This window comes from Anas platyrhynchos, chromosome 1 (assembly GCF_047663525.1).
Source record: "Anas platyrhynchos isolate ZD024472 breed Pekin duck chromosome 1, IASCAAS_PekinDuck_T2T, whole genome shotgun sequence".
Classification (NCBI taxonomy): Eukaryota; Metazoa; Chordata; class Aves; order Anseriformes; family Anatidae; genus Anas; species Anas platyrhynchos.
Window position 1 is genome coordinate 177,103,566 of NC_092587.1, and position 12,184 is coordinate 177,115,749.

General features: G+C 42.1%; 2 protein-coding genes across 2 annotated transcripts in view; one reads left to right on the forward strand and one right to left on the reverse strand.

The window, feature by feature from the left end:
* GTF2F2 (general transcription factor IIF subunit 2) overlaps positions 1-12,184 on the forward strand; it is an 82,702-nt gene that overhangs the window by 18,690 nt on the left and 51,828 nt on the right. The window lies entirely within an intron of this gene.
* On the reverse strand, positions 8,516-9,880 carry KCTD4 (potassium channel tetramerization domain containing 4). The gene has a single exon (XM_038173353.2). The coding sequence runs from the start codon at positions 9,528-9,530 to the stop codon at positions 8,757-8,759; it is 774 nt and encodes a 257-aa protein (XP_038029281.1). The 5' UTR covers positions 9,531-9,880; the 3' UTR covers positions 8,516-8,756.

A 12,184-nucleotide genomic window follows, 5' to 3' on the forward strand; every position in this document is an offset into this window, starting at 1 on the left:
CATGTCTTGAACCTGCATCTAGCCAATTGCACTCCTATTCTTTATAAACGTCCTCTCTTAAAGTCTTTGACATTAGTTGATAGCAAATAGCGGCCATCAGTACTTCACAAGCTTTAGGACAAGGTGTTAGTCATCTCTTTCCCTATACGTGCTGGTGAGTAATACTAAAGCCTTCTAGTGAGAGGAGAGGAACTGCTGGGACCATTTCTTATTTAATTTTGGGTAGAAGGAATAAATTACCTGAGATACTGCAGACAGTAGAGCACGAACCTAGAATTAGCATTTTGCCCATTGCGAATGTACACGTTTGGCTGCATACACAAGTATCTAATGCTTGAACTGTCTGCGGATCACACTTGCTTCATTTTTCGGTGTCACAACAAAGAATTTCAGGTATTGATTATACATACGTTGGTATGCTCAACATTCAGTGTAAGCACTTTGCTTAATGCTGAGCAGCGTTGCAGTGAAGTCAGCAAGTTTTTGGGAAAGGCACAGAGTTCTCCTGTTAGGACACAACTGCATGAAGCTGCAGAGTGCACACTTGATTTCATCCGCTTCCAAGTAATTAATGTATATTAATTGCACTTCAAAAGCAAAATCTAACTAAGGACAAAAAATATAATCAGGAGGAGTAGAGCCGTAATTCTTAATTTAAATATTAGCGCAAATCTCAGTGTTGAAGATAATTACAGAACCTGCCATTTGCAAGCTGTGGAAACAGTTTTTGTCTTGGAAATTAAACTTTGCTGTTGGCAGCTGAATGCAACAAAACTTAGATAACGGACCTCTTGGTGGTATTCCAAAAGTCATAATCAGTAATGAGGCTCCATTTGGTGCTGTTAAAACAAATAAAGACGCAACCATTCCTGCGTTATGGTATGTGGAGTCAGTCTATCATCCTGGTTATAACAGATAATCTGGAGAATTAGGAAGGGTGCACTGGTAGAACAGCTAAAAGGACCTACAATTTGATGTAGGTCAACGCTAATTGGAACTAATTTTTTTTAAGAAACTTGCATAAATATTGCCCTTAATGTCTATTTATTTTAGAATACTGTATGAATATTCTAATATTTGCTTTACTGAGCAGTCCTGATGAATTTAGCTTGCTTTTGATTGCATTTATGATTTGTCTCTAATATAATGTGAACAGAACCACAGAATTAAAGGGGTTGGAAGGGACCTCAAGAGATCATTGAGTCCACCCCCCCCCTGCCAAAGCAGGTTCCCTAGAGCAGGCTGCCCACGTAGGCATCCAGACAGATCTTGAATATCTCCAGAGAAGGAGACTCCACAACCTCCCTGGGCAGCCTGTCCCAGTGCTCCGTCACCCTCACTGTGAAGTTCTTTTCACATCTTGGTGTGGAACTTCCTGGGCTCCATCTTGTGGCCATTGCCCCTCGTCCTGTCCCCACAAACCACTGAAAAGAGGTTGGCCAAATCCCTCTGTCCCCCACGCTTAAGATCTTCGTGACTCTCAAGGAATCCCAGGAATTTCAACCACGTCTGGGGTTGCAAATGATGACTCCACAAGTTGCTTTTTGTCTTCTGCGAGGGATTTTGCTGCTGATTGGAGTTCACCCTCCTACCAGCACGGTCACATCGCATGGGCTCCATCCTCAGCCCTTTGCAGTGCCCCAGGACTGAACCAGAGCCTTGAGTGGTGGCGGATCAAAGGGGCAGAGGGAAATCTGCGGTGGCCAGTGCAAGGCTGGTGTGTAGCAGCTGTAAAGCTGGCAGGAGGCAGTTTCAAATAAGAGGTGGTTCTGCACACAGAACGTAATTAAGCTATTAATTGCTTGCCAGAGGATGTGTACATGAAGATGGGGTTTACAGGGCTTTAGAGGAGACCACAGAGGTGCAGGGAAGAATATCCACTGAAGGGCAGGAAGGCTGAGGAGATGTCTGGTTTGAGAGAGCTTTTTCTGTGTGCCTGAGCCTGGGAACAGTCTAGCAGAGCTCATTTGGTGCTTTCCCAGAGCTAGAAGGCTTTTCCAGCCCCAACACCTTGCCAGCAGGAGCAGTGTGTAGCTGTGCGTGTTGTCTTCCACATGCAGGCTGTCCTGGGAATTTCTGCACCGTAATCTGTGGGCAAACCCTAAAATCATCATCTGTGCACAGCAGAAGAGTATCACAGGTGGATTTTTATTGTCCTAGGAGAAGGCATAAAGCAGTTTATACGTTAGATTTCTGCGGTGTAGGGGAAGAACAGGACTTGCTATTCATTTTAGAAAACGTGTAGGAAATCTCACGGGACCTGGCAGTGCTGCTGGCCTTAGATAAAGTCAGCTGGTAACCCAAGAGTGCCTTTTTCTCTGTTTAGCTGATTCTTATCTGCCTGGCTTGAAGGACCTTTAATTTGTTTCCTATGAGATGACCAGGTTCAGATTGAGAAAATGTACTGCTTTATCCCTCCTGCTTGCCAAGGGCTTTGTTTAAGTAGGAAAGAGGCAATAAACAACTGGGTTTGGTGTTACAGTTGCTTATTCTGTTTACGTTTTTTGATGCTTAGGCTGTTCATTGCTAGTTTGTTTGCCTAATTTCTCCTTCCTAATTGGGAGAGTCTGTACCCACCTCTGACCTGTGGGGTTTTTTATTCATCTGTTCACTGTGGTACAAAATCAAGAACCTTCTTTGAGTTAACAAGCAGCTTTCTGTGGAGCTACAACAGTCGCTTTGTAGCTTGATATTTTTCTGTTAAATAAAAAAAATGTGTTTTTCCATTCCTCTTATTGCTGCAGAAAAAGAAAATTGTCCTCCTGATATGTGACACATGAAAAGCCAGAAGAGAATTATTAATAGCAGTAATTTCAGGATAATTAGAGTTAGTTACTGGTGTTGCCCAACCTCACTGCTGTCCTGTGCCTTCTCCATCAACCCGAGGTGGCAGTCACCCTCACGGAGTCCTTCTCCCCTCCTCGGTCCTGCTGCTCAGGTATCGTGAGCTGTCTCACCGCACTGCCTCCTCCCAGCCCTCGCTGCTCGGGCAGCTCCTGTGGAGCCTCATCTTCCTGGAGCTACAGCTTTCCCTGGCAAGCAGCCTTGGATTTTAAAACCTGTTGTCGTCTCCTTGCTCTTTGGTCTTCATCTCCAAAAACTCCTGCAGCGGGGAGGTGCCACCCTCCCTAAAGAGGATGCTGCTGCTTCTTTCGGTGTCAAGAGTGGTGGTAGTGGAAGTATCCTGGAAAAGCATAAGGATCTAGGTTTTCAGGTAACTGAAATAATGCTCAGAGTGGAACTGTGGGAGTCCCCTTTTAATGTCCAGACAGATTGTGGGCTCCATGAGTGCTCCATACACCTCTTGGATTCCCCAAAGCTGTAACACCAGTAACCAAGGCAATGCTGTACTTACTCCTAGCATTAGCACAGGTTTTGCAGACCTTCAGAATGGCTTCATTTTGAAGTCCTCTTTCTAATTGCTTGGTTTTTAAACCTTAACATGCTGAACTCGCATGTCACCGTGTAATAATGTTTTAAATGAGTGGCTGTTGTTTACGGCTTTAATTATTGTACCAGTTCCCTGACTGGTTTTGTTTCTGAAGCAGCGGAACAGTGCTCCTTTCGGAAGCTTAAAATGAACAAACGTGGTGTTAAATGATAATGGCAATGATGTTAAGCTGTTACCAGTGCGGATAGAAACAGCTTTTTGGTAGACTGTTGCTTTTAGCTGTGTGGTACTCCTACCACACACATTTTTAGGAGAAGTCAACTGTCTAGTTCTGCAGGATATTATGCAATTTCTTTCAGAAAGGAAGGCAAGTGTGTTTTCTTTTGCAGAATGCTTGCTCATCCAAGTTCCTCAGGTGCCATTAGACATCTCCCTCCTACCGTCTTTGCCGTGCTGCTTATTTTCTGACATTTTATTGTGAATGGTGATTTATAGAGGCAGTGCTTTGAGGCAGTGTTCTGTGCGATACCTCATGCATGGTTCTTACAGAATGGCCGTTTCAAAAGAAGCTGAAAACCCATATTATTTTCTGATCTTAAATTCCTTGTACCTTATCAGTTGCTTTTGTTTCAACCTAACCACTTACACAAGCTTCTCTCTTTGTATGAAGATACCTTTATTTTTTAACTAGTACTCACTTTCCTAATAATCCATGAGTTCCTGCCCTGTGTTATAGGACAGCAGACAAGACTTGAGGTTAGGTAATAGTTATTCATCAAAGATGAATTAATTCTTGCCTAAGAAAATAATGTTTACTTTGTCATAGACCCAAATGAACCTGCCTATCCCATCCCTGTTCCTCATTCATTACTTGAATCAGGACACCATGACCCTTCTACTTAAATAAACAAATTAATGGATGAGGCACTTCCATTATTAAATTGCAATAATTTTTGCAATGTGTCCTTATTCTGCATGTATGCTAGTGGGGAGGGGACCTGAGTTTCTTCATATCCTTCCATCTTATTGAATGGAAACCTTGCAATGCTTGCAAGAAAGAGGTGAAAACAACGTCACTGATTGCTGCAAATGAGGTTGTGATTTTTTTTTCCTTTTAGGATCTAAATAAATATTATTTATCTTAGAAAAGAGATGGCCAGTTGTCACTTGCACAGTCATAACAAGTACAAATGCAAGAATACAGTTAAAAATATGACACAAGTACATGGAAAGGTCAGTAGGGCAGTTAGGGTGCTGGGAAACACTGCTCACAGGGCAAGCAGGTACTGACAGTAGGGCGAGGAGAGCTGGAACCTGACCTTGATGCACAGCCTGTGGGTTTCACAGCATCAAGGCTCTCTGTAGAGACCACTCTGGAAGTGGCTGGTGATGAAGTGACTGGCTCTAGAAGTCACTGGGCAGTGAGCTGTTGGGAGTCTGGCAGCATACTTCAGGGGAGCATCACATATGTTCCTCTGCTTCCTATTTTTTTTCCTAGGCACCTGCTTTTAGCCACTGCCTTTACTTACTTGCCTTCTAGGAGAGGGGAAGGTCAGAGGGTCAAAAATGGGAATCATGACCAGAGGTATGAAGAGATGGAAACAGAGTTCACAGTCATGGGTAACGCTGGGCTAGAAACATCTTAATCTGACCTAGTGCAGCCACTTGGAGGTTTTGTCCTCATGTAGAAATAAACCAAATAGGTGAATGCTATAATACCATGCTGCCAAGTGTGATCAAACAGCTGTTGCTTGCTTCTCCACCAGTGGAGAGTATGGGCATGCGAGTGTGGGAGGAAGCAGTACACTGGGTGTTTTGATCAATTTGACATCAATATATACATATATTTTTCCACAAGCATTCACAGGAGCCAGAAAGTTTTTTCTCTGCAGTGTGTGTTGGTCAGCCCTGCCTCCAGCTCCCTGGCCTTTCTCAGTTGCCCACTTGATGGCCCTTTTCTCACCAGGAAAAGAGGCAGGGAGGCAAGTGGAGATGTCCTAGAGTGAGAACAGGTTGAATCCCCTCCTTGGGGAAGTTACTTCTTATTCTTACCACCGCAGTTGAAGGTAATTCACAGAAATTATAAAAATTACAGTTCCTACATGATGCTTGCAGGGTTATACTGGTAAGTCATCGTGATTCAGCCCTTAACAAAAGGAATAGAAGTACTTGGTGTATATCATACTCAAAGTGATGTTGTTAAAACAACTGTTGGTATTTTTGACTTAGGCACTTGATTTTGCACCTTTATCATTGTCATAACAGTATTAAATATGCAACTTCCAACTGGAAAGACAAGGCAGAAAAGGTAAGCATGCTGTTTAACTTGCTTCCTTTTCTGGCAACCCTACAGCGTTATAACACGAGCACCCACCTGAGTGAACATATGCAAAATAGATTTGTTATATTAAATATTTATGGAGCGAAGAGGAAACATTATGGAAGCTTTATGTGGTCATTTTGTTTATATATAAAAGCAAACCGCTGCCATCCTGGTTTGATAAATTATTCAAGTTCATCACTAGATCAAAGCATCTGATTGAACAAAACCACAAATACATTGAATTATCTCATATCAGCTATAATGTGAACTGGGAAGCTTTCAAGTGTTCTTTTTGTTTTTGTAAATTAAGAGGGAATTAGGTACTCTGAATCAAACGCCTGGCAAATGAAAGTTTTCCGGTAAATCTTGTAAATACAAAAGCTAAGAAGATATTTCAGGTGTTTTGAATTTTACCTGTGATTACCAGCTTGTGAATGGCTCATTCCAAAAGTATTTCCTAGAACAAATGCAGAACTGTCAAATTCTCTGCTGCTTTCTCACGGGTGAAGTCACGGTACGGTGAACAAGTGGCACTGCTTTCTGATACGACCGTGCTAACGGTTCCTAAGAGCCCAACTAAAAGGCAAGCAACCACAGAAGGTTTTTATTAATTGTTTGGGATCAAAATTGATTTTATTCTCTTTTTCTTTCTTTTCAACTCTAATGGCAATTTAAATCTCAATCAAAAATTAATTATAAGTGAAGGTTATAACCAAAAGCACTTAAGTGAAAATGGATGATGTGACATCTGAGGAGCAACAGCCTCCTCCAGACTTTGTGCTCATACAGGCTGTGTATTTGACAGCACTGAGAGCACGCTTCTTTAAAACTTGGAGATCAGTTAAGAAGCTCATTAAGATTGTCTTGTCACTTTTTTTTGCTCTTGTAGAGAAATGAGTCCACGAAGGGCTTTTCATGTCATCGTTCTGTGTGATGACATTTCTAGTTCTTGTCCTAGGAGATCAGCAGGAATCTGAGTTTCTCTCAGGTGAGCTTTCACATTTACTTTCTGCAGATGTCCTAGAGATTGTTTTAGGTACAAGATTAATGGTTAATGAGAATTTTTGAAGGCACCACTCTGAAAACAATTTATTGTGGTGTGTGGAGGGGAAGGAGGGAGGATCATTATGTACGCAGTGATAGAGTTCCAGTTGGAATGGCTTAAGAATATAAAAGAGGTGAGCATGTAAAGAATTGTATTTTTCTATGTATCTCTTGTAGATGGTTAATGTATGTGGACAAAGTCAGAGAAGTTCTGGGACATGCAAACTCTTCTTCAGTTTGCATGCCTGAAATTTCAGGTGACTTGATTTTTAATAGTTTGGGAAAACTCAAAACTTAAAAAAAAAATAAAATAATAAAAGCACGTATTTTCTGATCCTTAACTTTGTAATACAGAGAGGATAGAGAAGTTTATAGTTTCTAGTCTGTGGGTATTCTGGAGGGATCGGACTTCGCCACTTGATAAAACCATAGTGGATTGTTTTGCAGTCACTGCTGCCTGGTCTCCCTCTGAATTCATCCCAGCAAGGGACCCAGTTACCTACAGTCATCGTGTGTTACAGGTGAACTGGGGTTTCAAATGGGATGATAAAGGGACATTGAGTTTGTATTCCCAGTCACTATTACTGAAAATGGATTTGTTCCCTCTAAAAGCCGAGACAAAATTGTTTTCAGCCTACCAAACGTTAGCTCTTTTCCTCAGTTGTCACTTCTGGTATGCATTGCAGTGCGTTTCACTTGGACAGTCCTAATGTTTATTTCCTTTTTTCTCTACAAAATGAATATTCTGGGAAAGTTAAGAAACTGCTTGGTTGGATTTTCTGTCTTTAATGGTATTTAACTTGAATTTTGATTTCATTTGAGCTGCGAATGGTGGTAGAGCCCAGGGATGGACGAAGCTTAAACTTTGAGTTAGTGCAGCTTCTTTTTGTGCGGCGTGTTGATTTTTCAGTCTGCTTCTGCGGAGTGACTGGTTTGTAATACTTGTGGTTAAATTAGAGCTGTTCCGCCGAAGCTATTAAAACCTTGTTTAAAATATAAATTAGCAGATTTGATAAATTGTGAAGATGAGGAGAAAGAAGATATTTATTCCATTACTTATATTGATGCATCCTAAATGCCAGCAGGTGGTCTATTCAAAACTAATATTGTGAACTGCTTTTAGAAAGCTATTGTGCAAAGCAAGGGCTCTGTTAATTGCCTGTCTTTATGAACACCAATGATTAGTAGAAAATAGTAACTTGAGCATTGTAGGATGTCATTGCTGGAAGCCTGCTATGTCAAACTTTCTGCCAAACATTTTTATTAGCCATCTGATAACTATATGGAACCAGAAAATGTTACGTTCTCTGCAGATTCAGCTCGTTTCCCAGCACAGAAGTAATCCCTCCCCAGCATTATCTGTTGGTTCACGTGCTTTAGCAATTGTTGTTAATGCAGCAGCACAGCTGTAAATTTGATTTTAAGTGAGTTGAAATAATTAGTTTAACTTTCAAATCGAGTTGATTAATTTTTGAACCCTCTTTCAGTGTCACGTTTTGGCAAACCCAGTACAATAGCATGAACACTAGCGACCGTTCAGAAGAATTTATTCCATTTCAAAGCCAGTCTGAGAGACTTGTTAGAAGCAGAACAGATTTTCAGCCTGCCTGTTCTGTGGAAATACTCTCCCTGCTGCTTAGCAGAGCAGTTAGGTGTGTGCGTGGCAGTCAGACAAGTACACAAAAAACCCAGCTAGACTCTCCGGCTGAACGACAGCATGAAGAAAACATATTACAAACAGCACAAAGCATTCAATCTGCGTTTACAGTGGTTAGCAGGTAATTTTTTTTATTAAATTCAGGCATAAAATTCTCATTCAGCTTTAAGTAAGCCAGAGATGGATGTCGTTATGAGATTTACATACCATTAGCTCACATTAACTGATTAGCAGCCGAGCTCTGTGGCACGGGGCTGGTTAGATACGGCGTTTGTGATGCCAGGACGCTGTAGTTACAGGAGGTTTGCTGGCTGCATGCTCGTTTCCTCTGCCTTTTGCAATTACTTGATAAAATGAAGTGCATCGCTGTGAACAATAGACCCTTTCGAGCAATCCAGGCTGGTCAGCAGTCTAAATCCACATTTTAAAGCCATCATGATAGCCTCAAACTTAAGAGTCTCCAGGGTGCAGACAAAGGTGTTGTCCTCCTTCAGCACGAGCCGCGTACCGTTTTCGGACTTGATGAAGTATTTGAATTGGATGATATTCGAAGACACAGAAAACTCCTCGGGAAAGCCATCCAGCCTGCTTTTGGACACCAGCACGATGCGGGATTTAATTTTTGCTATGAAATCGGGAGCGTTACAAAAGATCCTGAGACCCTGGGAACGGTCGTGGCTGTCAGTGATCTCCAGGAAAGTAGTCTCTCGAGACGCTAGCTGCTCCTTCTCCCACTTGGATTTCACTGCGTCTGATAACACCTTAAGCTGAAAAAAATCTGCTTCATGTGCCAAAAGTTGATTTTCTCGAAACCCTTCCGGGAGCAGAAGTTCTCCATTTCGGAGGAAGTTCAGAATGTGCCTGAAAAGGAGTCCATCTCTGTCTATGAAGTAATGTCCATCTGCATCGAAAGGGCACATTATCTTGCCATTGATGATACCTTCAAGAAAGGAGTCTGGATACTTGGTTAGCGTCTGTTTCTGCGTGATGTACAGATAGCCACCAACGTTCAGGGTAACCAGAGACGTTTTGTAGTCCTTGTCTTGCTCCGAGCCTTCGGAGGCGCCGTGTATTTCCTCAGATTCCTTTGCTCTTCGGTTTGATTTTCTCTCCATTCTCGAAGCGAGGACAAAAAGCCAGCAGTCCTGCTTTGTTCCCGTCAGCCTGAAAAGACGATTTTTTTTTTTTAAAAGCACCTTTCTTCAGCTCCGGCACGATGTTGGAATGGAAATGCTGCTAGCATTGCTTGGTCTGTCAGCTGGCTTTTGCAGTAGGTGGCGTATCAGCTGTGTATGCAGGGAGATAGCAGGAATATGACTGTAAGGGGGAATTTGCATTTAACTGTGTAAGGGAAGAAGGGCATAGAAAGCGTTTCTCTCTCTCTCTTTCTCTCTCTCTCTTACTTTTAAGTCTCAGAAGTTCTGAGGGTTCCTGACTGAAATGAATAATGCTGTTCTGAATGACACCTTGTTTATAGTACTTTGAATGTATTTGTAGTAGCAGCCGGCCAAATCATGTGCAGTGCTTATGGTGTTAAACAGGACAGCTTCATTTATGTTTCAAGGGTTTTAATCTCCCGTTTTCCTTGTGCTGCTTATGGCACCTGACTGGTGCACCAGGACAAGGCTGAAATTAAAAGCATCCCCCTTTGTAGGAGGGTGGGGGGGGCTCATTTATCAGGTGTGTGCACATACTTCTCACTTACAGCACACGTGCACAGCACCAGGATGTTTTCCCAGCAGACGCTTTGGAAGGGATGTTGAAGACGTGTTGGGCTGACTGGCTTTAAGTTCGTGGTGAAAGCTTCCATTGTCACTGAGGGGAGCATCTGCACCAGTACAAGAACTGCAGCCTAATGAGGTTTGGCTTCTTCCCTTCCCTATGCCATAGACAAAAACTGTTCCAGGGAGGAGAGAGGTTTAAAATGGTGATTTTCTTTAACCCACCAAGGCTGTCGAGCATCAATTCCTCCCTTCTCGGTAGCAACAACTGTGGAACAAAAGGTTCGTGTGCCTACAGATCCCGTGGAGCATCGCACAGCGCTATAGCTTAGCAACACTTCTGCACGGGGGGGAAGCAGCAGAGCACGCGAACCAAATGGCTGGCTTCCCTCTGCGAGACTCTGCTCTGGGGCTCGCCTTCGGTGCCTTTTAGCAAAGGTTTCCCCTTTAAGCACTGGCAGCTCGGAGCAGGGAAGGGAAAGCTCTGCACTCCTCTGTGTGTGCATTTCCTTGGGGACAGGGAGGGGGGAGCTGCATGCAGCCAAAGCAGGGGCAGGAGCAAGCACCTACCTCAGGCTGGACGCGGGGAGGAGATCCCATCTTCCTCCAGATCTATTGTTCACTTTTACAGGTAGATTCCTCCTGCTTTGCACAATTAACAACAGAGAGACAGATTATCCCTTCAATTCTTCCACCCGATTCCTAAAGATATTATTCATACCGCTCCCACTGTCTCTAAGGCTGTTTATTGATACCGTGGAGTCATCACTGTAATATTTTATTAATTGGTAACTGAATCTAGTAGAAATAAATGCACTTTTTTTTTTTTTAACTCGCTATTCTACTTGCCAGGGTGTCCCTAGCACTGATACAGTATTTTTTTTTCTGCTGCTGTATGTGATATATTAGGAAGATATTATTCATTAGATTTGATTTATCAGGAATTAGTCATGGTTTTATTTTTAACTCTTTGATGCCATTGAAGCGTTTAGCATCGCTTCAGTCAGAGATTTCAACTAATTTCTGCCGATTTTTTAAACATTTAGACTTTTTTCCAAAATTAACTTATTTCGTAATTATTGAGTGAATAATCAAGGAAATGAAAGAACAGAATAGTTTTAAGTATTTCTTCTTTTTTTACCATTACAAGAGGCTTCTGTTCAAATTCAGTTTAATGTCAAATGATGGAAAATTTGGTTAACGTACTTAAATCATATAGAGCTACAGCGTTGAACCACGTTAGTGGCTGTTAAACCCTAAGAAAATCATTTCTATGACGTTTTCGTCTTACACTATGATCTTAAAATACTTTGGAGCTGAAAAGTGGTGTCCTGGCAGAAGTAAGCAGGGATTTCCAAGGAGAGCTGGGGTTTCTAAAGGATACGATTTTTTTTTTTTTTTTTTGTGGCAAGCTGATCTCTCTACATTTTACATAATCTTCTGAATGTTTTAACACTTGCAGTTGAAATTTTCTGCTTTCCCGAACGAGTACGTATTCTTCGAAAGATCACGCAAAATCATTTTATCATATGAACCACTAAAATATTCAAAGTCTATCTGATGTGGCAAATATGCTGTGGAGATCCTGAATATTTACATTCAAACCTTTGAGGCTTGAAAAATGTGGAGTTGACGTAAAACTTTCATTGCAACAAACCCATGTAACTTTACTTCACACGCGTCTGTAACATGAAATTTGAAACAGGCACATCTCTGTGAAAAGGATATTTTGAAGGTGTTTGTCTAGAAAAATGGAATTTCCTTTTTTCCCCTCTCTGTTCTTCCTCTAAAATATTGTCCAGAAGTTCATTTTGTTAAAGGTTCACAACTTTAGAGATGTTTTCCCCAGTCTTTTCACCCCAGAGTCTTTGTGCGGTGCACCGGGAGAGCAGTGAGATGTGCTCGGCGTGTCTTGGTTCTTTCTGCTTCAAAATGGATCGGGAGGGAGCGACTTGCTGCTGAATGCTGTCCCGTGCCGTGAGTGAGCTGCCTGTTTCTGCCATGTATAGCTGAATGATGCTTGCTGCTGTGGGTAGGTAGCAATCCCA